This window comes from Gobio gobio (assembly GCF_949357685.1).
Source record: "Gobio gobio genome assembly, chromosome: 3".
NCBI classification, from domain to species: domain Eukaryota; kingdom Metazoa; phylum Chordata; class Actinopteri; order Cypriniformes; family Gobionidae; genus Gobio; species Gobio gobio.
In genome coordinates, this window is record NC_137099.1 from 70722089 (window position 1) to 70744819 (window position 22731).

General features: G+C 42.9%; 1 protein-coding gene across 2 annotated transcripts in view; it reads right to left on the reverse strand.

The window, feature by feature from the left end:
• Positions 1 to 488: 488 nt before the first annotated feature.
• LOC307123637 (integrin alpha-M-like) overlaps positions 489 to 22731 on the reverse strand; it is a 55165-nt gene continuing 32922 nt past the window's right edge. The window contains exons 10-30 of one of the 2 annotated variants that reach the window (XM_079812253.1): positions 22625 to 22698; positions 20177 to 20300; positions 19962 to 20104; positions 19458 to 19604; positions 19032 to 19214; positions 18735 to 18829; positions 18332 to 18480; positions 18086 to 18252; positions 17889 to 18011; positions 11771 to 11838; positions 11505 to 11646; positions 10881 to 10979; positions 7139 to 7221; positions 6904 to 6984; positions 6591 to 6669; positions 6400 to 6504; positions 6300 to 6323; positions 1493 to 1600; positions 1305 to 1412; positions 1119 to 1229; positions 489 to 1016 (exon numbers count right to left, since the gene is read on the reverse strand). In XM_079812253.1, coding sequence (XP_079668379.1) covers positions 909 to 1016; positions 1119 to 1229; positions 1305 to 1412; positions 1493 to 1600; positions 6300 to 6323; positions 6400 to 6504; positions 6591 to 6669; positions 6904 to 6984; positions 7139 to 7221; positions 10881 to 10979; positions 11505 to 11646; positions 11771 to 11838; positions 17889 to 18011; positions 18086 to 18252; positions 18332 to 18480; positions 18735 to 18829; positions 19032 to 19214; positions 19458 to 19604; positions 19962 to 20104; positions 20177 to 20300; positions 22625 to 22698 — 2321 coding nt within the window. In that variant the 3' untranslated portion in view covers positions 489 to 908. Of the gene's footprint in view, positions 1017 to 1118; positions 1230 to 1304; positions 1413 to 1492; positions 1601 to 6299; positions 6324 to 6399; positions 6505 to 6590; positions 6670 to 6903; positions 6985 to 7138; positions 7222 to 10880; positions 10980 to 11504; positions 11647 to 11770; positions 11839 to 17888; positions 18012 to 18085; positions 18253 to 18331; positions 18481 to 18734; positions 18866 to 19031; positions 19215 to 19457; positions 19605 to 19961; positions 20105 to 20176; positions 20301 to 22624; positions 22699 to 22731 lie in introns of both variants that reach the window. The other variant, XM_079812252.1, reaches the window with a different exon arrangement.

Genomic DNA, 22731 nt, shown 5'->3' on the forward strand with positions numbered 1-22731 from the left:
TTATAATTTCTATAGTTAGTGGTGGGAAACTAAGAATACATGAGAGAGATGACTGAAGATAACCAAACTAAGAGTCCATGAAAATGAAACTAACTGAACATAATCATGAACCCACCCCGGGAAGGCATGGCCTTGCGCCGTAAAAATGGCTGAGAAAGTGGTTTCGGAGGTGGACGAGGGACTGGTGAGGGAGGAAGCCCCAGTTGAAGGTGTGGTGGTGATGGGTGATGGTGGCAAGAACCAGGGAGGTGAGGATGGGAAGAGTGGCCAGGGGGTATACCAGAGCACAGCCAGGATGAAGGCCCACAGTGGACTCGATGCAGGAACCATGGAACCATGATGGAGTCTTGTCTGACGACGACCAGCGAAGAAAAAGCTGTTGACAATAGAGCCCTAGGCACAGACGGAGAGCACATGGGACCTGGCGAAGCCACAATGGAGCCACAGCGATTATTGTAACATTCAAGATTAATAAACAAACTGTGATCAACATTATTGTCTTGGATTTTAATGGATATAACAAAATAATCAACAAACAAACTACAAATTTCCCCAAGTGAACCAAAGAAGTGACTAAGGAACCTGTTGAAGCTGGTAAAAGTCACTAAAATCACATTTAATAAACTCATTTATTTGTACTCTGATTGATTATTAATTTCTCTTTTTTTATATTAACATTCAAAATAACTAGACGCGGACCAGCTATTACAACACAAGCTGAAGATCATTAAAATAAACATACTGAACACACAATGAGCCTCAAGAAACCATTATCATACAACTGGAGCATTAAAGATCATTAACAAAGAAAGAATATTCAGATCCTTCCAAACAAACATCATTATTTTCAAGGTAAAGTGTGGTTTGTCCGTAAGTGTTTGGAGGTTCAGCTATAGGATTCATCTCTCTCACTCCGTTCTCACTGATTCCTCAGGAGAGTCTTCATGCGTGTTTTTCAACCGCAGTTCATCCTCTTGGAAAATATCTTTGGGACGCATCCGTTTAAAAAAATCCCACTACACACACACACACACACAAAACACACACATGCAGATTGGCTTGAGAATTTGAGATGTGAATGATGACATCAGGTGTGAGGCGATTTGATTGATTATTACCTTCAGCAGCTGGACCAATAAGATAATGAGCAGGATGACCCCGCCCCCTGCGACAGTTCCGACGATCAGCATTTTACTGGGTGGAACGACAAACTCCCCCCTCACTGCAATCTGAGAGGAACAGAGAGAAACTTTTCAAATGCTGATCATCTTTAAATGATGGATGAAGGAGTGAGATGTGGGTACCTGTGATTTCAGGCCGGTTGACGTCTGGTTGTAGCGGCTCCTGTTGTAGTGGAGCTCGGCACTGATGTCGAAGACAAAATCCTCTCTTAACTCGTAGAAGGAGTGTTTCTACAGCAGCAGAAACAGAGTCTGGTTTTAGAGTTATTCCATCTTAAACTCGTGTTTGTTTGTCTGTATACGTCACTCACGCTCTCGTATTCCTTCTGGAGAGCTACGAGTGCCGTCAGGATGAAGTGAACTTCTGAAGATTTCTGCAGATCAAACTGAGCACACTCAAACTTCCCGCAGTGACCGCCCTGAAACATCGACACAACACTGATCACCAATAAACCAGAGAATCAGATGAACTAAACAGAGATGAAATCCAACAGACTGAAGATGTTTACTGTGACTGCTCGTGGTCGGATCTTAAAGGGATCGCTCTCAAAAATGATCATTCTGACATTGTTTATTCAGCCTCATGTTGTTCGAAACCTGTATGGCTTTCTTTCTTCAGTGGAAAACAAAAGAAGATATTTTAAGAAATGTTGTTTGAACACCAATGTTTTTTCATAACATCTTTTTTTGTGTTCAACAGAAGAAAGAAGTCATAGAGATGAATATAGAATTTGACAATATGGCGGCCGATGCAGCAGCACGGCGCGCTGTGGGAGAGTTTATACAAGTTACACAAGAGTTTTCTCGAATTAAACCGGAGATTTACCGTACTGAAGACGAAAAAGTCATAGTCGAGGATGAGCTGCTGAACTTTATTGTGATCAAAATGCGAACACTAAGCCATGATGATATTATGTCGATAGTAACGAGCAGTTTCAGCTCCAAGCGGATTGAGTCTTCAAAGGCAGTTTTGTCAGAGCTCCTACCACACTACAAACGTTGGATCTCCCACAGGAGACAAAAGAAGGACACTAACAATATCAAAATGTGCCTGCAAGCGCTTAATGAGTGCGGTGAAGAGATCCCAGGATTTGTATCGCACTTTCTGGATGAATTACCGCCTGTCTCATTTAACACATTGATGTGTCTGCGCTCCTTGGGAAAATGCAGCAAATTAATGCTGACATTGACTACCTAAAAAAAACAATGGGGACTCAGGTAGCTGCTTGTGAAACATTGCGGGAGGTTTCTGTTAACTTTGACAGCCGGCTGAGTGCTGTGGAAGGGTACGGTGGCCCGGATGCTACTCTTTTGGGTGACTGCCCTCCTACTGTGGAGATACAACCGGGTCTTGCGTTCGGCACTACAGGTCTTCCTTCGACTGTGTTGGAGAAGCAGCTGGGCCCTGATCCTGCCTCCTGTACTCCTTCCGGGGTTAATGGATGGTTGACAGCAACGTATGGCGGGACCGACGACAGTCAAACAGCCCAGTCTGTATATCCAGCCCTGGGACGAATGCAGACCTCTCCATGGAGTATGGTGGTAAAGGATGGGCGCCGACGGAAGCAGGTACGACTGAAGCAGGTATCTGAAAACACTGCCCATCGAAGCCTTTCACCTCGTGCTGTAAAAGCTCCAGCGAGGCATGTGAGAAAGAAAACTGGCATAATTGGGACTGGTGTGGGTAGTAATATACTAGCTGTCAAAACAAAGATGGTAAAGATATTTGCTACAAAGTTTGATCTCAGTGTAGATGCCAATACTCTCAGTGAGTACTTAAAAACGAAGCTGGGTCGGGAAGTGACATGTAGAAAAATAGAGGCGACACAGAGTAGATTCAGCTCCTTCTGTGTCTCCGCTGAATGTAATGATGTGGCGGAGTTGTATGATCCACAGCTCTGGCCTGCTGGGTCTTTTGTCCGATGCTATTATGAGCCTCTTCGCCCTAGAGGAGAAGACAGAGGTTCATCTGGTCTTGAGGTTGGCCCCCGCTCTCGAGATGAGGGGCTGTTGCATGATAACGATGCTGGGGTGCTTGCTGCAGTAGTGGGCGATGATGGGATGAAGGCTGGCTGTCCCGCTGGGAGAGACTAAACTCTAAGCGGGTTGCGAGTAGGACATACTGCTACTGATAGATCAAAACGTCTGGTTGTGGACACAATGCTGGATGAGTGTGACATTCTGTGCCTGCAAGAAACCTGGCTGGCGAAACAAGATCTGGATAAGTTGAACACTATACATATGAATTTCCATGAGGCTGGAGAGTCCACTACCGACCTCAGTACAAGACTGGTTCGAGGTAGGATAGCTGGTGGTGTAGTTATATTGTGGAATATCAAATATAACTCAATGGTGAATGTGGTGCGCCTAAATGTTGACTGGGCCATAGGGCTAGAGTGTAATTTTAATGAAAGGAAATTTACTGTTTTAAATGTTTACACACCATTTGAATCGTATGAGCATGAGGATGAATTTTTGAACAGGTTAGCTTTTATTCAGTCATTTATTGAGGATAATAGCTCATCTTGTGTTTATGTTATGGGTGATTATAATGCTGACGTGTCAGATAGCAAATCTTTATTTGCAGCACACCTGCAGCAGTTTTGTAATGAGTCTAAATTAATTCTATCGAGTATAGCTCTGTTGCCTGACACAAGTTTTACTTATGTTAGTGAAGCGTGGAATACAACATCTTGGTTAGACCATATTGTGACCACAGCTGATGCTCATGCCTCATTGGTAAATGTGGAGATTTGCTATGAACTTGCCACCTCTGATCACATACCAATTGTAGCTCTGTTAGATGTTGAGAATGTCCTCCTGCTGTCCAGAAATAATAATGCTGCTTCTGTATGTAAACTGGACTGGTCAAAACTGAGTAACGAGGTGGTGGCTGAATATTCATTGCGAACAGAAAATCTTTTAAATAGTATTGCTTTGCCTCATGAGGCTTTAATATACACAGATATGAATTGTAAGGATGTGCAGCATGTTGAAAAAAATCTGTGCCATGTATGATTGTATTGTGAAATGTCTTAATGTTTCTAGTGAGCCCCTTTGTAAACGCAAATGTAAGGTACTTAACATTAGACCTGGGTGGAAAGAGTTTGTGGCTGAGAAGTATGCTGAAGCCAGAGAGGCATTTAGACTTTGGTCAGAGGCAAGTAAGCCTAGACATGAGGTGTTGCTAGATATGAAAAAATGGGCAAATGCTAAATTTAAGTATGCACTCCGTTTTATTAAGAAAAATGAAAATACAATGAGAGCAGACTCGCTAGCCAGAACGCTACAGAACAATAACCTTACTGACTTTTGGCAAGAGGTCAAAGTAATGAATACCAATAAGACATCATTACCGGCTGATATTGAAGGTATTAGTAGCCCAGAAAAAATAGCTGAGCTTTGGCGTGAGCACTATCGTGACCTGTTTAATTGTGTTAAAAGTAACCCAGTTAGACTCGATCATGAACATATTAATTTTTCAGTAGATATGATAGTTACTGCAATAGATATTCATGGTGCCATCAATATGTTGGAGAACAACAAAGCCTGCGGCATGGACTGCATTACTGCAGAACATCTAAAATATGCCAGCCATAAGCTCTGTCCTTTGCTCTCTGTGTGTTTTAATGGTTGTCTGGTTCATGGTGTGCTGCCTAATGCTATAATGTCTGTAATGTTACTGCCTGTGCTAAAAGACAAAGCTGGTAAGCTCAACAGTATTGACAATGATCGACCTATTGCATTAGCCAGTATCTTGTCTAAAGTACTGGAGAGAATTCTGTTAACAAAGCTTGAAATGTATGTCCTTACTATTGACGATCAATTTGGGTTCAAAAGAAAGCATGGAAATTACCTGTGTATCTATGCTCTTAAAGAGATTGTTTTTAGGTACACAAGCCTGAATACATCTATATTCTTGTGTTTCATTGGTGCGTCAAAGGCATTTGATAGAATAAACCATTAACGATTGTTTGTGAAATTACTAGATAGAGGTGCCCCTAAATTTTTAGTGAGAATTTTTGTGTTTTGGTATGCCCATCAAACGTTTCTGGTTAAATGGGACAATGTTGTATCTGCTCTATTTCATGTTAGCAATGGAGTGCGACAAGGAGGAATTATGTCTCCTATTTTATTCAATGTTTATATGGATGAATTATCAAACCAGTTAAATAGGTTAAAAACTGGTTGTCTTGTGGGCAATTCTATTGTTAATCATCTTATGTATGCAGACGACCTGGTCCTGCTCTGTCCATATAGTGCTGGGCTGCAGCAGATGCTGAAGGTGTGCTCTCAGTATGGCATTGACTATGATATAAACTATCGCTAAAAACGCTAAGAAAAGTCACATAATGATAGTTAGAAGTGATGAGGATAGGAAATCAACTTTTCCGATCTTTTATTTGTCAGATAGCCCTATTGACATGTGTAAGGAAGTTAAATATTTAGGTCATGTCATATCTAATGATTGGACGGAATGCAAAGATCTGTATCGTCAGCGATGTAAAATTTATTCTCAAGCTAATATGCTTATTAGGAGGTTTTCTATGTGCTCTGACTCTGGGAAGTGCTCTCTGTTTAGAACTTATATCACACCGCTGTATACTGCTCAATTGTGGTCTAACTATAAGAAAAAGAGTATGCAGAGGCTCAAGGTAGCATACAATAATGCAATGCGGTTGCTGCTTTGTGTCCCTAGGTGGCATAGTGCCAGTCATTTGTTTGTGTCTATTAGAGTGCCAACTTGGGAGGCACTCTTAAGACAACTGATGTTTAGTTTTATGTGTCGCCTGGACAAGTCAGTGAACCATATGATTGAAGCCCTAGTCAGTCCTTTGAAAAGCTGTTATAGATACACTTCTAGGTTAAGACGACATTGGTGCAATAGCCTGTATATCCTATTGCCTGTATAGCCTGTATATCCTAGGTATATTTTGTATCTCCTTTGTATCTCCTATTTTTGTACTGTATGATGTGTTATATGGACCTGTGTCTGCAATAAAGTTTATTATTATAGAGGTTTGAATGACATGAGAGTCAGTAAATGATGACAGAACGATCATGTTTTGGTGAGGGATCCCTTTAACCGCAGGTGTAAAAGGGCCTATGATCTCTTACCTCTGGTTTGCACTGCACTGAGTTCTGTAGAGAAGAACAGAAGATGTTAATGTTAACACATGCTGGGGTGATGGTATGAGCTGATGAACGAGTGACGCACCTCCTGCATGCTGAAGTTCAGATGGGTTAAAATCACATGTGTAGTTTGACAGGGCAGGCTGAGCTTGAGCGACACCGGCAGACCTTTAACACCCAGATTCTTCACCTGTGAACACAAACACACAGCAATCTGATCACGTCGAGCCCAAAAACTGCACAATGAAGCTCCAGATGTGTGTTTGACTCTCTGACCTTGTAGATGATGTTGAGAGGTTTTGGACCTCTGTCGTCCAGAGAGAAGTTTACATACGTCACAGAGTCTTCAGCCACTCTGACAAACACAATATCTCAATAACTTCTCTGTCAATCATATGATTCTCTGTCATTTTAATATAATGTTAACTGCTGATGATACAACTGGTAATAACACAGTTTGAGAAGAAGAATGAGTGAGAGGAAGACAGAACCTTCAGAAAGACACTTAGATGTTGAGTTTTCAGTAATTCAGAGATTAAGAACAGATAAAACCGAAAGAGAAGAAAATAAGTTTAATAAATGCGCTCACAGACTGATCGCCAGATCAACGGCGAACTGAACCGGGATGCTTTTCCTCACCACCGTATCGCTGATGTCTCCATTGTTATCACTGTGAACAAACATACAGAATTTACTCTTGAATGAACATGAAGTCAATATTCTTAACCTTTATGTCCTGGATCGTGAGCCCAATCTCTGCTGAACATTACTGATATGAAACAGCCCTGAAAGCAAACAAATCTGTCAAATTCAGCCTCATTCACCTGTTAGCTGTGATCATCATCTCCATCCTGTCGGCCCAGTCATAATCCCATTTTGCCACACGAAAAGTTGCCAGAAACTGAGTCTAAAAGACAGTAGAAATCACAGATGATGGTAGCATTGCGAAGAGAATGACCAAATAAATTAACCTCATCATCCCTCACATGTACTTGGCCTCTAGCTGGTAAAGAGAGAGTGGTCATTTTGGGGGTGAACTGTCCCTTTAAGAGAAGCGCGCAGACTGAAGAGTGGGCGTGTTCCTGTGAAACTGAAACAGTAGTTCCCTTTCGCTATGGGGAGCGTCACCAGTGTGACCGACGTCTGAAGCATGTGTCTAAACATGGCAATCTCGTTGGCCTACGACAGTGCATGACGTCGCTACTGGTGCGACTATGAGTATAACAGGGGGCTTGGAGTACACGTCATCAGCTTATTTCTCTTCAGGAGATGCTTGTTTGTATGCACATGTAAGACAGAAACGCCACAGGGGGTTGACTCCTCGAGTAAGCTGGACATGCTCATTTTGATGCATTTGAGAGACTACTGAAAGAGAAATTCTCACCTAAGGGATAGTAGCAGCAATTGCACAAGCATGTTCGGCTCTCGGGGGAGTTGAAGGCATAGAGACGCATTCATGCCAGCAGACTCCGTTCTCGCTTGCTTCTCGAGAGATAAGAATCTAACGTTTGAATGGAGCGTGTTAAGATCAGATCTGTAAAAGTTGATTTGAAGCTGTAAAAAGAGAAAGAAACTGCAAAGCTGAGTGGTGCAACAGTCTTCTCATCTTTGGATGCTGCCTCAAGCTTTTGGCAAATACCTTTACATTCAGAAAGCAGCAAATTGACCATGTTCATAACACATTTCGGAAGATCCTCCTTTAAATGTCTTCTTTTTGGCATCACCAATGCACCGGAAATATTCCAGCAAAAGATGGTATGAAGACACCGTGGAACAGCATGACCAACAGCTTACCAAGGTGTTGGAGAGAACTGAGTCTGCTGGGTTGATGTAGAACCTTGAAAAGTGTCTGCTGAGACAACAACAACGTCACTTCCTTGGTCACTTGATTGACAAATCAGGCGTGAGGCACAATCCTGGACAGGTCAAAGCAGTCTGTGATCTCTCACCTCCCACCTTGCCCAAGGGAGGGCAAACCACTACACAACTTTTTCAGATCAACAACCGTATTACTTGGGCCTATCCTCAGGAGGCAAAATTTCAGCACATAAAAGATATCCTTTCCACTTCTCCAGTTTTGGAGTCCTACCATGTGGCTCTACCTACCGCTGTTTCAGATGGCACTATAACTGTTACTGCAGCTGCATGATAGAGACTTGAAACTGGGATATTGCTCACGTTGTTTATCTGAGACTGAGAAGTTTGAAAAGTACCTGATTGGCCTTGAGAACTTTGAATTAGTGACAGATCACAAACCATTGGTGCCTCCAATGAAGGACTTATACTACTTATGAGGCTCTTGAGATTCAAACTGACTACAGAATATGCTCCAGTATATGCTCCGTATCATGAATCCCACTAGCATGCAAGGAAAATTACATCAACACACACTCAGATGTGGAGTGTTACATTGCAGCTGTTGCTGAATGCAAGCCTACCAAAACTCAAAGCCATTATGGCTGCTACAATGGCTGACAGCAAATTACAAATTGCACTGAAGTACACTATATTGCCAAAAGTTATAGTGTACTTCAGTGCAATCTGTTTTTACATGCACATCCCATTCTTAATCCGTAGGGTTTAATGTGGAGTTGGCCCACCCTTTGCAGCTATAACAGCTTCAACTCTTCTGGGAAGGCTTTCCACAAGGTTTAGGAGTGTGTTTATGGGAATTTTTTTCCATTCTTCTAGAAGCGCATTTGTGAGGTCAGGCCGTTCAAGTTCCGTTCTCCTGGTAACTGCCAAACCCAGACTCGTCCATGGGATTGTCAGACAGAGAAGCGTGATTGGTCACTCCAGAGAACACGTCTCCACTGCTCTAGAGTCCAGTGGCGGCGCGCTTTACCCCACTGCATCCCACGCTTTGCATTACACTTGGTGATGTAAGGCCTGGATGAGCTGCTCGGCCATGGAAACCCATTCCATGAAGCTCTACACACTGTTCTTGAGCTCATCTGAAGGCCACAGAAGTTTGGAGGTCTGGAGCTCTTGACTCTGCAGAAAGTTGGCGACTTCTGTGACCCTCAGCATGCGCTGACCCCGCTCTTTAACCCTCAGCATGCGCTGACCCTGCTCTGTGATTTCACTTCGTGGCTGAGTTGCTGTTGTTCCCAATCGCTTCCACTTTGTTATAATCCCACTAACAGTTGAGCGTGGAATATTTAGTAGTGAGGAAATGCCCCGAATGGACTTATTGCACAGGTGTCCACCGATCACGGTACCACTCTTGAGTTCTCTGAGCTCCTGAGAGCGGCCCATTCTCTCACTAATGTGTGTAAAAGCGTCTGCAGGCCTACTGCTTGATTTATATACCTGTGGCCATGAAGGGATTGAACACCTGAACTCAGTGATTTGGAGGGGCAGCACAATACTTTTATAGGCAATATAGTGTATATCCGATCAGGATGACCGAGTTATATAGACAAAGTTCCAGTGGTGGTTAGACAATTTTTAACTTCCATCAAAGAGATATCTAAGCACAACGCAATACTGACAAGAGGAAGCCATATGTTCATTCTAGGTGTCATGATAGCAAATATTCTAAACAGAACACATGATAGACATCGAGGTCTGACAAAGTGTAAGGAACGGGCCAACACATCTGTGAGGTGGCCAGGCATCTCTTCTGAAATCAAACAAAAGGTTCAGTCCTATCAGATATGCTTTGAGATGAGATATGCCCATCTCGCTATTGACATGTGTGAGCATAACAAGCACAGTTACCTTGTTGTGTCAGACTATTTCTTGAGAACCTTCACATGCCAATGACCACCACCTAAGAAGTAGTGTTAAAAATGGCTTTGCAAAAGAATTTGACTTTCTGCACATCACATCTAGTCCACATCATTTTGAAATGGAAAAAATCTTATTCTGGCTCTAATGAGCTACAGGGCAACACCTTTCATCACGACAGGTGATGCTCCCAACGCTTGGAACAAATCTCTGTAAGGAGAAACGATTCCTTGGAAAAGCAAAAGGAAGCTTTCTACTTTAATCACCACAAAACTAGACCCTTACAAACATTGAGGTCTGGTGATGCCGTGCTCACAAATTTGGCCCATTAAAAGACCTGGGGAACAGCTTCTGTGGTCACAGGTGAGAGTACAACAGTTAATCTATCGTCATTTAGACACATCAAGGGGCACAACTGTGGCATGACTGCCGTCACTTGCAGTTTATCCCAGTAACAGCTGGAATAAGCCAGTCTCCAGTTTAAAAAAAACAACCACATGAAAGGCAGTCTGACCCAACAGTAAATACTGGGATGACTTTGTCTGAATTTGTCTTGCCTTAAGGTATAGTTAATGGAGGAAAAGGATCAATGTAATGGTTAAATTACTTTAGGAAAAGATAATTATATTGTGATTATTCAGCATGATAGTTCATCATGCTGGATTATGGTTCACACTGGTTCACAGTTCCCAGTGACAAAAAAATGGCTGTGGTGCTCTGTTCAGACAAATGTGTTCTTTAGAAATCATTACAGAAGTGTTAATCCATATAACCCCAGTGGATAAATCATGTCTTCTAAAGCCAAACATCTGTGTGTGTGTGTGTGTGTCTTACTGTGGTGCCGCTGCGGTACACTGGTAGATTGATACTGCAGGTGGTTCTGTTCGTAGCACCGCTGTCACGATCACCACAGCTGCTTTGAGTCCGGCTGGGCTGTTTATTACACACACACACACACACACACACACATGCGCACACACACACGAACACACACACTCATTTATAAAATCCTTAAAACAACACTATGAGAATTTTAGACTTTCAGAGGTTTTTGCAGAAAATTATTTAACAAATATCTTTAAAACAGTGTGGAATTGGATTCCTTTTAGAATTTGAACTGGCCACATCTTACAGGAAGTTGAACAGGAATGACAGGAAAAGGAATTTACTGAAATAAATTCATAATGAGCAATGCATTCTGGGAAATGAAAATAAACAACAAAAAAATCTTCTATATTTGACAATTGAAAAACTTCTTTAAATCGATTTCAATCCAACATTCAAAGTCTGTCTTTGTAGTTAAAAATACATACCTTTTTTGAATCTCAGTTTTTTTAGACTACCTTACATTCAAATTTGTAATATAGCAATTTTGCTCCATAAGTAATCTGATCTGTTTTAAGGATGTTAATATATTTTACTTTAAGACTCCTTAGTTTGACGTGTGGACAGCGGTACCTTAACGGTATCAAATCTTGAGAGTGAGAGGCCTTCTGGGTAGTGCAGCACTATGTTGGTGTTGAACAAGTCGTCACCTGGGTTGGCCAGCGATACGAGGACAGTGAAATGAGCTTGATTCACCACCAATAATGTGTCGTTTCTGCAGAACAAACCGAACACACAATCTTCATTCTCATGTTTAATTCAAATCAAGAAGAGTGTAAATATTCAGAAGCATTTACAATCATATTTCACACTAATATAATTTATCGGTTGTTTCTCACGTAAAGCGGAAGTTCAGCTTCAGATCGGCCACACAGCTGTTTGAATTACAGTTCCTTTGAAACGGCACCTAGTCACATACAAAACAGAAACTTTTATAAAGCCTTTGAATGCAGCAGAAACTTTTTTACAGTAAAGCTGAAGGACCTTATATCTTTAAAGGCCCTAATATACTCACAGCGAAGTTGTTTTTAGTTTTGTATTTAGGAGTAAAAAGAAGTTTGAAATACCTTTGCAACAATATACTGTTAGCTATTACATCCACCAGCTAGAGTGCCCTTGATTTCCACCAGAGAGCACTCTTACGTCTTTGTTATCTCAGCATAGACTGTATTTATGCCTGATTACTTTCAGCTGTGTCTAGTTACCTTGTTAACTCTGCGTTTAGAAGACCTGTGTTTTCTGTCTTTCCTTGTAAAGTCTTGTAAGTGTTACACTGCATTTCTGAGTGCTCTCTCTCTGGTTTTCTCCTTGTCATGGTTTCTTCCATAAGCACTTAATCTCATCATTAAAAAATCTATCCCTGATTAGCAGGCTCATGGGCTGGAGCGGACTCTGGACAAGGATCATGTGTTGGAGCAGACTCTGGACAAGGCTCGTGTTGGAGCAGACTCTGGACAAGGCTCATGGGCTGGAGCGGACTCTGGACAAGGCTCATGGGTTGGAACAGACTCAGGACAAGGTTCATGGGCTAGAGTAGACTCTGGACAAGGCTCATGGTTTGGAGCAGACTCTGGACAAGGCTCATGGGTAGGGTTGGGCATCGTTTTGATTTGAACGATTCTGATTCCGATTCCGATTCTTAGTTTCGATTACGGTTCTTTTCGATTCTCGATTCCGATTCTTTGAGGGGTGGAGTCACAACATGTCACAGGCTCATTTCACAGAGGAAAATTGTATTTTGATTCAATAATGAGTTTTAGTTTTGGGACTTTCTCCGCTGGCATTTTCACTTGCTTTGCTGCAAAGGTGAATGGAGTTCCACACCGAGTCCCGGTTTAACAATAGCATTAACAGCAGTCATTAGGACTGCTACTAGCGTGGGCAATTTGCGTATAGCTACATTTATCTACGAGGGGGAAAAAATAATTTCAGTAACGTTGTTGTTCACCACAATTCTCAATTTGGTCAAGGGGTTTACACTACAATCACTTACCTGATTATGATGAGGTGGGATAATGTTAGTTCACCCTGAAATGAAAATAAAGCCATCTTTTACTCACCCAGCTGTTGTTCAAATGCGCGTGTTCCAGTGTGTGCGCACTCCAAGCCGCAGTAGCCTCGTGCAATATTGTCATGACAACCGGTAGGCCTACACAATATTCACTTAAGGAGGTTATATTATTAGTATTATTACTTATCATATACGTTATAGAAAAGACGAGAATCGCGTTTTTTTCTATTGAGCTTGATTTCTCAAAATGGTGCGCGCGTGTGTGTGTGTGTGTGTGTGTGTGTGTGTGCTTATCGTGGGTGCAATGACAACAGTGCGAGTTATTATAGTAGGCATGAGCGCCGGCGGCTGCTGACAGCTCATAGTGTAACTTACACAGAGGAGCGCGCTCAGAATAACGGCCGAGCTCAGTGTTTTGACTGAATAATACGGTTTCTTTCTCGCAAAACCTATAGTGTGCCCACTGAACACTTTCCATATGGCGCGCGTCTCCCTGTATCGTTGCGTGATACATTTGTTTACTTTTTGTAATGTTTTAGCTGATCGCCATTCACTGCCATAATAGGAAGGAGCGCGTGCAGGAACAGTATTTTAAATGTCAAAGGACATAGGGCACTGGGACAACATCAGGGTAAGTAAAAGAAGGCTTTATTTTCATTTCAGGGTGAACTATCCCGTTAATAACGTTGGTTAGCGCAGGGTTGCCCGAGGGACAGACCTGCGCAGCATTTCAAACACGCTACACTCGTTAATTTATAGCTACACCACATATTTGTAGTGCATCCTCCCGTGCAAGAAATAAGTTTGTCATGTGTTGCACTGTGCCGACCCAGGTTTTTTTTTTTTTTGTGAAATAAAGCCACACTTTTGAGCGCCACTTACCGTGCTCCATGGCTGCAACAGAACAAACGGGCGCGGCAAGCACTTCCGAAAACTTGCGCGTTTGGAACCGATGATCGGAATCGAAAACAAAATTTCTAAACGATTCCAATGGCATCGTTATTTTTTAAACGGTTCCAAGTTGGAACCGGTTCTCGATGCCCAACCCTACTCATGGGTTGGAGCGGACTCTGGACAAGGCTCATGGTTTGGAGCAGACTCTGGACAAGGCTCATGGGTTGGAGCAGACTCTGGCCAAGGCTCATGGGCTGGAGCGGACTCTGGACAAGGCTCATGGGTTGGAGGGGACTCTGGACAAGGTTCATGGGCCAGAGCGAACACTGGACAAGGCTCATGGGCTGGAGCTGACTCTGGACAAGGCTCATGGGTTGGAGCAGACTCTGGACAAGGCTCAGGGGTTGGAGTGGACTCTGGACAAGACTCATGGGTTAGAGCAGACTCTGGACAAGGCTCATGGATTGGAGTGGACTATGGACAAAGCTCATGGGCTGGAGCGGACTCTGGACAAGGCTCATGGGCTGGAGCTGAGTCTGGACAAGGCTCATGGGTTGGAGCAGACTCTGGACAAGGCTCATGGGCTGGAGTGGTCTCTGGATAAGGCTCATGGGTTGAACCGAACACTGGACAAGGCTCATGGGCTGGAGCTGACTCTAGAAAAGGCTCATGGGTTGGAGCAGACTCTGGACAAGGCTCATGGGTTGGAGCAGACTCTGGACAAGACTCATGGGCTGAAGCGGACTCTGGACAAGGCACATGGGTTGGAGCGGACTCTGGACAAGGCTCATGGGCTGGAGCGGACTCTGGACAAGGCTCATGGGTTGGAGCAGACTCTGGACAAGGCTCAGGGGTTGGAGTGGACTCTGGACAAGACTCATGGGTTAGAGCAGACTCTGGACAAGGCTCATGGATTGGAGTGGACTATGGACAAAGCTCATGGGCTGGAGCGGACTCTGGACAAGGCTCATGGGCTGGAGCTGAGTCTGGACAAGGCTCATGGGTTGGAGCGGACTCTGGACAAGGCTCATGGGCTGGAGTGGTCTCTGGATAAGGCTCATGGGTTGAACCGAACACTGGACAAGGCTCATGGGCTGGAGCTGACTCTGGACAAGGCTCATGGGCTGGAGCGGACTCTGGACAAGGCTCATGGGTTGGAGCAGACTCTGGACAAGGCTCATGGCTGGAGCGGACACTGGACAAGGCTCATGGGCTGGAGCAGACTCTGGACAAGGCTCATGGATTGGAGTGGACTATGGACAAAGCTCATGGGCTGGAGCGGACTCTGGACAAGGCTCATGGGCTGGAGCTGAGTCTGGACAAGGCTCATGGGTTGGAGCGGACTCTGGACAAGGCTCATGGATTGGAGTGGACTATGGACAAAGCTCATGGGCTGGAGCGGACTCTGGACAAGGCTCATGGGCTGGAGCTGAGTCTGGACAAGGCTCATGGGCTGGAGCGGACTCTGGACAAGGCTAATGGGCTGGAGTGGTCTCTGGATAAGGCTCATGGGTTGAACCGAACACTGGACAAGGCTCATGGGCTGGAGCTGACTCTGGACAAGGCTCATGGGCTGGAGCGGACTCTGGACAAGGCTCATGGGTTGGAGCAGACTCTGGACAAGGCTCATGGCTGGAGCGGACACTGGACAAGGCTCATGGGCTGGAGCTGACACTGGACAAGGCTCATGGGTTGTAGCAGACTCGGGACAAGGTTCATGGGCTAGAGTAGACTCTGGACAAGGCTCATGGTTTGGAGCAGACTCTGGACAAGGCTCATGGGTTAGAGCAGACTCTGGACAAGGCTCATGGATTGGAGTGGACTCTGGACAAGGCTCATGGGTTAGAGCAGACTCTGGACAAGGCTCATGGATTGGAGTGGACTATGGACAAAGCTCATGGGCTGGACCGGACTGTGGACAAGGCTCATGGGCTGGAGTGGACTCTGGACAAAGCTCATGGGCTGGAGCTGAATCTGGACAAGGCTCATGGGTTGGAGCGGACTATGAACAAAGCTCATGGGTTGGAGTGGAATATGGACAAAGCTCATGGGCTGGAGTGGACTCTGGACAAGGCTCATGGGTTGGAGTGGACACTGGACAAGACTCATGGGCTGGAGCTGAACCTGGACAAGGCTCATGGGCTGGAGCGGACTCTGGACAAGACTCATGGGCTGGAGCGGACTCTGGACAAGACTCATGGGCTGGAGGTGAATCTGGACAAGGCTCATGGGTTGGAGTGGACACTGGACAAGACTCATGGGCTGGAGCTGAATCTGGACAAGGCTCATGGGCTGGAGCGGACTCTGGACAAGACTCATGGGCTGGAGCTGAATCTGGACAAGGCTCATGGGCTGGAGCAGACTCTGGACAAGACTCATGGGCTGGAGCTGAATCTGGACAAGGCGCATGGGTTGGAGTGGACACTGGACAAGACTCATGGGCTGGAGCGGACTCTGGACAAGGCTCATGGATTGGAGCGGACTCTGCAGGTTTCCAGTGCCAGATGATGCAAAGCAGCCCCAGAGCATCACAGAGCCGCCACCATGCTCCACCAGAGTGTTCTTTTCAGCATATGCTACATTCTTTTTCCTCCAGACATACCGCTGATCCATAGGGACGAAAAGTTTCGTTTCATCGCTCCACAGAACAGAATCACAAAACTTATTTATATGATTTTGAGCAAATTGGAGCCAACTTTACTTGTGCTTTTGGGTCAGTAGTGGTGTATGTCTTGGAGTTCTGGAAGCTGAAACCTCAGTGACTGTTGCCACCAAGTCTTGCTGCAGGTCTTTTGCCAGTCACTTGAGGGTATTTCTGAATCTGCCTGCATTAATAGCTTCCTTTTTCTGCCCCATCCAGGTAGTGTAACCACTGTTCCTTTAACTTTTAACTTATGAACAATGCTGCCAAAGGTGTCTCTAGGAACATTTAGTGCCTTCGCCGTCTTTTTGTATCCTGTTCATTGTTGGGCGATGATATCTTCTCATAACATTTTGGACTTTTGTTTTGGACATTCTTTTGACATCTATATTTCTAACATGCAGTCAAACGTGACATTCAACAAACCTAGCCAGTTCAGGTATTTAATGTGTTCTAGCTCAAGCAAACCTGGTCCAACAAAAGAAGCCCTTGATTAGTTTCATCATGTGTGCTTGTGACAACACCTGTTTTGCAGATTTGTGCTGTTGTCAGGGATTCTATTCAGGGGTGTTAAATATTTTTATTTGATTGAATTTTGAGACTGCAGAAGTCATTAAAAGTTTCCTTTTCAGTTGAATTTGGGGAAGCCACTTGAGACATATGTTGTGTTGAGATTTTTTAATTACTTTTGTTTGATTTGTTCATTGCAAACAGCTAAAAGTATGTAAATGTTGCTAATAAACCTGATTTGCAATGTGGGTTGAATAATTTTGATTACAACTGTATATGTCATAAGATCTCATAAGGAGTAGTGGTGCAACCCTGGTGTCCTGGCCAAATTCCCTTATCCATCGCTTTCCAAGTCTGTTGTAGCGCTTTACACAATGCAGATTGTTTCAAAGCAGTTTTACAGTGATTAACAGGAAATTTTGCATTTTGGCTGTTGGCCTGCAGAGGTCAGTTCCATTGTAAAGATCAACAATTATTAAATTATTTCATTTTATTTATAAAGCAGTTCTGCAAAAATGATCATTGCCCAGCTCAGTTCAGTTCTCATAGAACAGTGTCAGTACAGTCAGATCAATAATATTGTTGCAAATTAAGTGTCCATTGAATTGGAATTGGAAAATTGAATAGCTTATGCTTTCATAAGACATTTACATTTGGCTTTTAAAAGGTGTCTTTATGCATGATTTCTCGTTGCATTTCAAATGTTATGACCAGCAGGTGTCGCCAGCATATGGTGATTGAAATGCTCTGAAACATTGAATCATTTTGCTAAACTATTGGTTAAAAATTCATGTTAACCAATAGCTTACCAAAATGATTCAATGTTTCAGAGCATTTTAATTTCTCTCATCAGTAGACCTAACAATCTGTTAAATTATAAATAGAGATGTCTGAAGCTCACCTCGACAAACTCCTCCGTCCTGCTGTAGATGTCAAGAATAGCCATGGAGTTTCCAGAAAACATCTCAGTTTGTGAGAAATTCATTCGTATCTTCAGAGGAGACTCAGTGTCTACAATGCAACGCTACAACAAACACAACATTTGCTGTTAAACCAAAGCTGCCACGATTGGCTGAAGCTGTGATAGACGAAACGTACCGGCATGAAGATGGGGAAGCTGAAAGAGTTGATCCCAGAATCCAGCAGGACGAACTGCTGGAGAGTCCTGGATGACGAATCCTTCTGATCGAAGAATCCTCGATTCATTCCTCTCATCACGTCCACATTCAGGTTCAGAGACACATTCAGGTTCTTCTGGAGAGATCCTGAGAGACATGAGAGGGTAAGACAGGGAGGCCATGCTCTTCATGTGACAGAGACTCTTTGAGATATCATTGACGTTACCACTGCTACTGGTCTGCTCGGTCACCGTGAAACACAAAGTGAGATTAAACGCATTAAACGCTTTGTCGCCCGGGCATTCAAAGTCGGTATGACTGATTTCATTGGGACTGAAGCTGAGCTGCGCAGATACAGACATCACAGGCCGAGCCCTGTGAAGAAAGAGAACAGAGTAAATAGCCAATGATACAGCGAGGCTAACTGGGCCTGGAAAAACTTGACCAACTCAAACTCATAGTTTGTTTGCTAAAATCATTGCATTTAATCTCCAAACTAAAGGTTCAATTAAAGACGGCCACTGAAGTGACTGTACTCAAACAGAGCCAGAGTTCATAAATGAGCCCTAGTGTTGAGACTGTAACAGAATCTTCACATTATTTTGTAAATGTGTTGTGAAATGTCCTACTTGAGCAGCACAATCCCTCCTTTTGCTCCGATCACGATATCAGTCAGATTATCACCGCTCATGTCCATCTGACCGGACAGAGACACGCCAAACTGCTGCAGACCGGGCAGAACCGACCGTGCTAAGATCCGCTAAACACAAACACACAGAGATCTACAGTGCCAAAGCGGTTCATCACTGTACACGTTGATCCTGCAGTGTCTGTTCATCTGTCAACATTCGGCCCGTCTGGGATTGGGGGTTAAACTGGGCACAAACACAGTGTTTGGGATTAAGGGAACTAAAGCAAACTCTCACCTGAGGAGGGTGTTTGAGGCTTATGCCATGTGTCCTGTCACCCAGGTAGATGTAGACGACTCCCTCCCCTCCGTTCTCAAGCGGCGCCCCGACCGCCACATCTGACAGGCTGTCTCCATTCAGGTCCTTTAGTGAAGCCAAAGATGCCCCAAATCTGCCGGTGTTTGACTCATTCAGCGTCTTCTGAAAATATTACAGAGAGAGAGAGAGAGAACAGAATCTAAATTTATCGGCACATGACCAGCAACAATACAATGTATTTCCATGACTTTCATGTGACAGAACGGCATCAGGAACCTATTACAGTGGCAATCCCAATGAGTAACTTAATGGTGATGACTAGCAATCTTCCAGTCACAGGCCCTGAACATTAAACACATGTGTTTCTGTACTTATTAATGGAGAAGGTTGTGAATCTGTCCATACCTCCTCTGATAAAGCGTAGATGTACAGCCTCCCTTCTGTCCTCGGCCAAGACTGGTAAAATAACGGAGCTCCGACCAGAAGGAAATCTGAGTCTCCATCCGAGTCCACATCCAACAGACTCAGAGACGCTCCAAAATACGATCCAATCTGATGACAAAATTAATCAAAACGAATGTAACTGCCTTCTAGCATATGCTCTATATAGTCTGTTCACTGAAAAAAAGAATAATGAAAACATGTTCTGCTTTACAATCGCAAAGGTCTATGGAGAAATTATCTTACTCTTTTTCTCAGTTGGATATGGCATTTCAAGGCCCATATTATAAGTGTAATGCTTGTTTGTTTGGGGTTTTTTGTGTAAAGCTAAACCTCATGAGAGTGTGTGTTTGGATGGTGTTTGCAGATTTATTCCATGTCTTATTGGGTGGACCGTAGGATTTGGGAAACCCTGCTCCCGCCAGTGGAGAGTGTTAACATCATGTCAGAGGGTTTTTCTTCACTAACTTGTTCTCCTGCTATATTCCTCGTCACCGTCCATGTGCTTTCATTCTTGGTGAAGAGGGTCACCAGTCCTGTGTGTTCGGCCCGCGGCGCCCCAGAGAACAGAAGAGAGACGCCGTCTCTCATTCCCAGAACAGCAGAGTAACCTGAACATCATCAGCATCATTAAAACATGCAGACACTTCACATCAGGCACAGAAGGAACAGCTTCAACATACCCATGTACGAGTCTTCACTGACAGCTGGATCCTTAATCTCAGTCTCTTTGAATCCAGATCCCGTCACTTCATACAGAGATCCACGCCAGTCATTAGATCCAACCGAGCCCACAATCACAGAGTCCTGTAACAAACACAGAGGTCAAGTCAAGTCAAGTCAACTTTATTTATATAGCGCTTTTAACAATGTAACAAAGTAGGTCTCAGCTTCAGTCTCAGCACATTGACATGTTACATACAATATTTTTAAATACAGCTCTTATGATCTGATTATATCTGTCCTGTTTTCATGCAGCACCGGCTGATACAGAGAGAATCAGTCACTGGATCTTACGATGTCTGTGAGGTTAGTAGCAATGAATCTTTGACAGATGTTCAGAGTTTTAATTGTGACATTTAGCAGCAAATAGACCAAACTGGTCTCTCCGAACTGGCTTTACTTCATTGACATATTTTCTAAATACAGCTCTTATGATCTGATTGGATACTTTACGCAATTTCCAGGAGTTTGTGTGTGCAGGTTTATATTTGCGACATTTGAGAGGTTAGTGGCATTGAGTCTTGAGTTGTCCAGATCTTGATGTCCAGAGTTTTTGTCTTTTATGTTTAGCAGCAAATAAACCAGATCAGTGCTGCTAAATCAAAAATTGCTCTGGATCAAATTGTGTGGTGATTGCATAAAGTAATCAAAAGTTACAGCATTTAAAACAAAAGTAGCCTTTTTGTTCAGTCCTTGACCCCCTGAAATTTTTTTGAAAACTGTTGTTTTCTGAGTGACATACACAAATTTAAAGACTCATAACTCCAAAACTATAGCAAGGAGAGTAAAATGGTAGGTATCATTTGTTAGAACACTTTTTATAGTTTTAAAAAATATAATAATATATTTTATAATATGATATAATAACATAATAATATAATAATTGTATTATATGTGGACAATATATTGCTGAGAAACTGCTGATAAAAGGCAATTTTTTAAAATATTTTTAAAATTATTTTACAAATATTTCTTATTTAACATTCAATAACTCAGGAAGGAAATAGGGCAGCAGAAAAAGTGATGTTCCCCTATATGTAGTCTGCATCTGGATAAAATTTTGTGGCGATATCATAAAGTAATCAAAAGTTACAGCATTTAGAACAAAGGTAGCCTTTTTGTTCAATCCTTGACATTTACAAAACTGTTGTTTTCTGAGTGAAATACACAAATTTAAAGATTCATAACTCAAACTATAGTAAGGAGAGTCAAAAAGTATGTATCATTTGTTAAAACACTTTTAATATTTTTAGAAAATATAAATTATTATTACATTTGGACAATCTAATGCTGAGAAACTGCTGATAAAAGACATTATATTATTACAATATTATTTATATTATAAGCTTAGAATCTCAGCTTTCCAAAGCATCTATCCTTTTTGATAAACTCATAACGAGCGCTGAGTTATTCCTCTAAACCGGAGTGTACCGCCCGTGGGCGCCCCCTAGCTGCCGTGAACATAAATAGCCATAATCTTCAAAACTGCACTGATCAACACAGCATCTGTGAGGAATATCTCGTGATTGATGCAATGGATTGCAATGTTGATTTTGATCATTTCAATCAGGAGCATCAACTGTAAGTACTGATGTGCCATTTTCAACGATCTGAGCATTTTTCATGAAGTTACAGGCATAAACGCGACTTTAAAGCTACTGTTTATTAGCATATGTGCGTATGTGTCAGGCTATAATGTGTTATCATTCCATGAGTAATAACTTCTGAATCGAGTGACGGATTATGGCGACCTTAGTCTCTTTTTAATCGTGAGATACTCATAAGGGCTACATTCATTGTAAAGTTTAGACTTTAAGCTTTCAAATTACACCTATTTTTTGTTAATCAATGCAGTAATTTTGAAAAATATGACAATTAATTTTTTCACAGCTAGGTGGCGCCCGCGGGCGATACATTCTGTTTTAGATGAATAACTCAGCACTCGTTTAGAGTATCTCAAAATGGATAGATGCAGAAGCGGAGATTCTAAGCTTTAAATTTATACCTATTTTATATTACATTCAGTGGTTGCTTAGTAACCCCCCTGCAATTTTTTTTCGCAGGGGATTAAAGATATTTAGTAAATGACCTGTAAATATATAAAAATTTATTATTATTACATTGAACAAAATTATAAACGCAACACTTTTCTTTGTAACCAACTTGAGTGGGAAAATGTTCACATACCAGACAGAGGCGCCCCAAATTTAGTGATTCAGATGGTGGACCTGCGCTTAGACATGATCAACGCTGATACATTCACTAACTAAACATTCCCACAATGCACCACAAAAACCCGGGTGCATTGTTGCCTATTGACAAGTTGACAAATCGGCAGCATTTTATGCAACCACACTATTCCTTATGAGAGATAATAATGTATCACTTGTGTATGTCATATTTCTGACCTTGTGGTAGAGGACACTGAATCCACTTTGTGATAACTCTTTCTGTCGGTCTTTGCTGTTTGTGTCCTTTGACCCTGAAACCACAGAGGGAAACTCTTCAAATCATC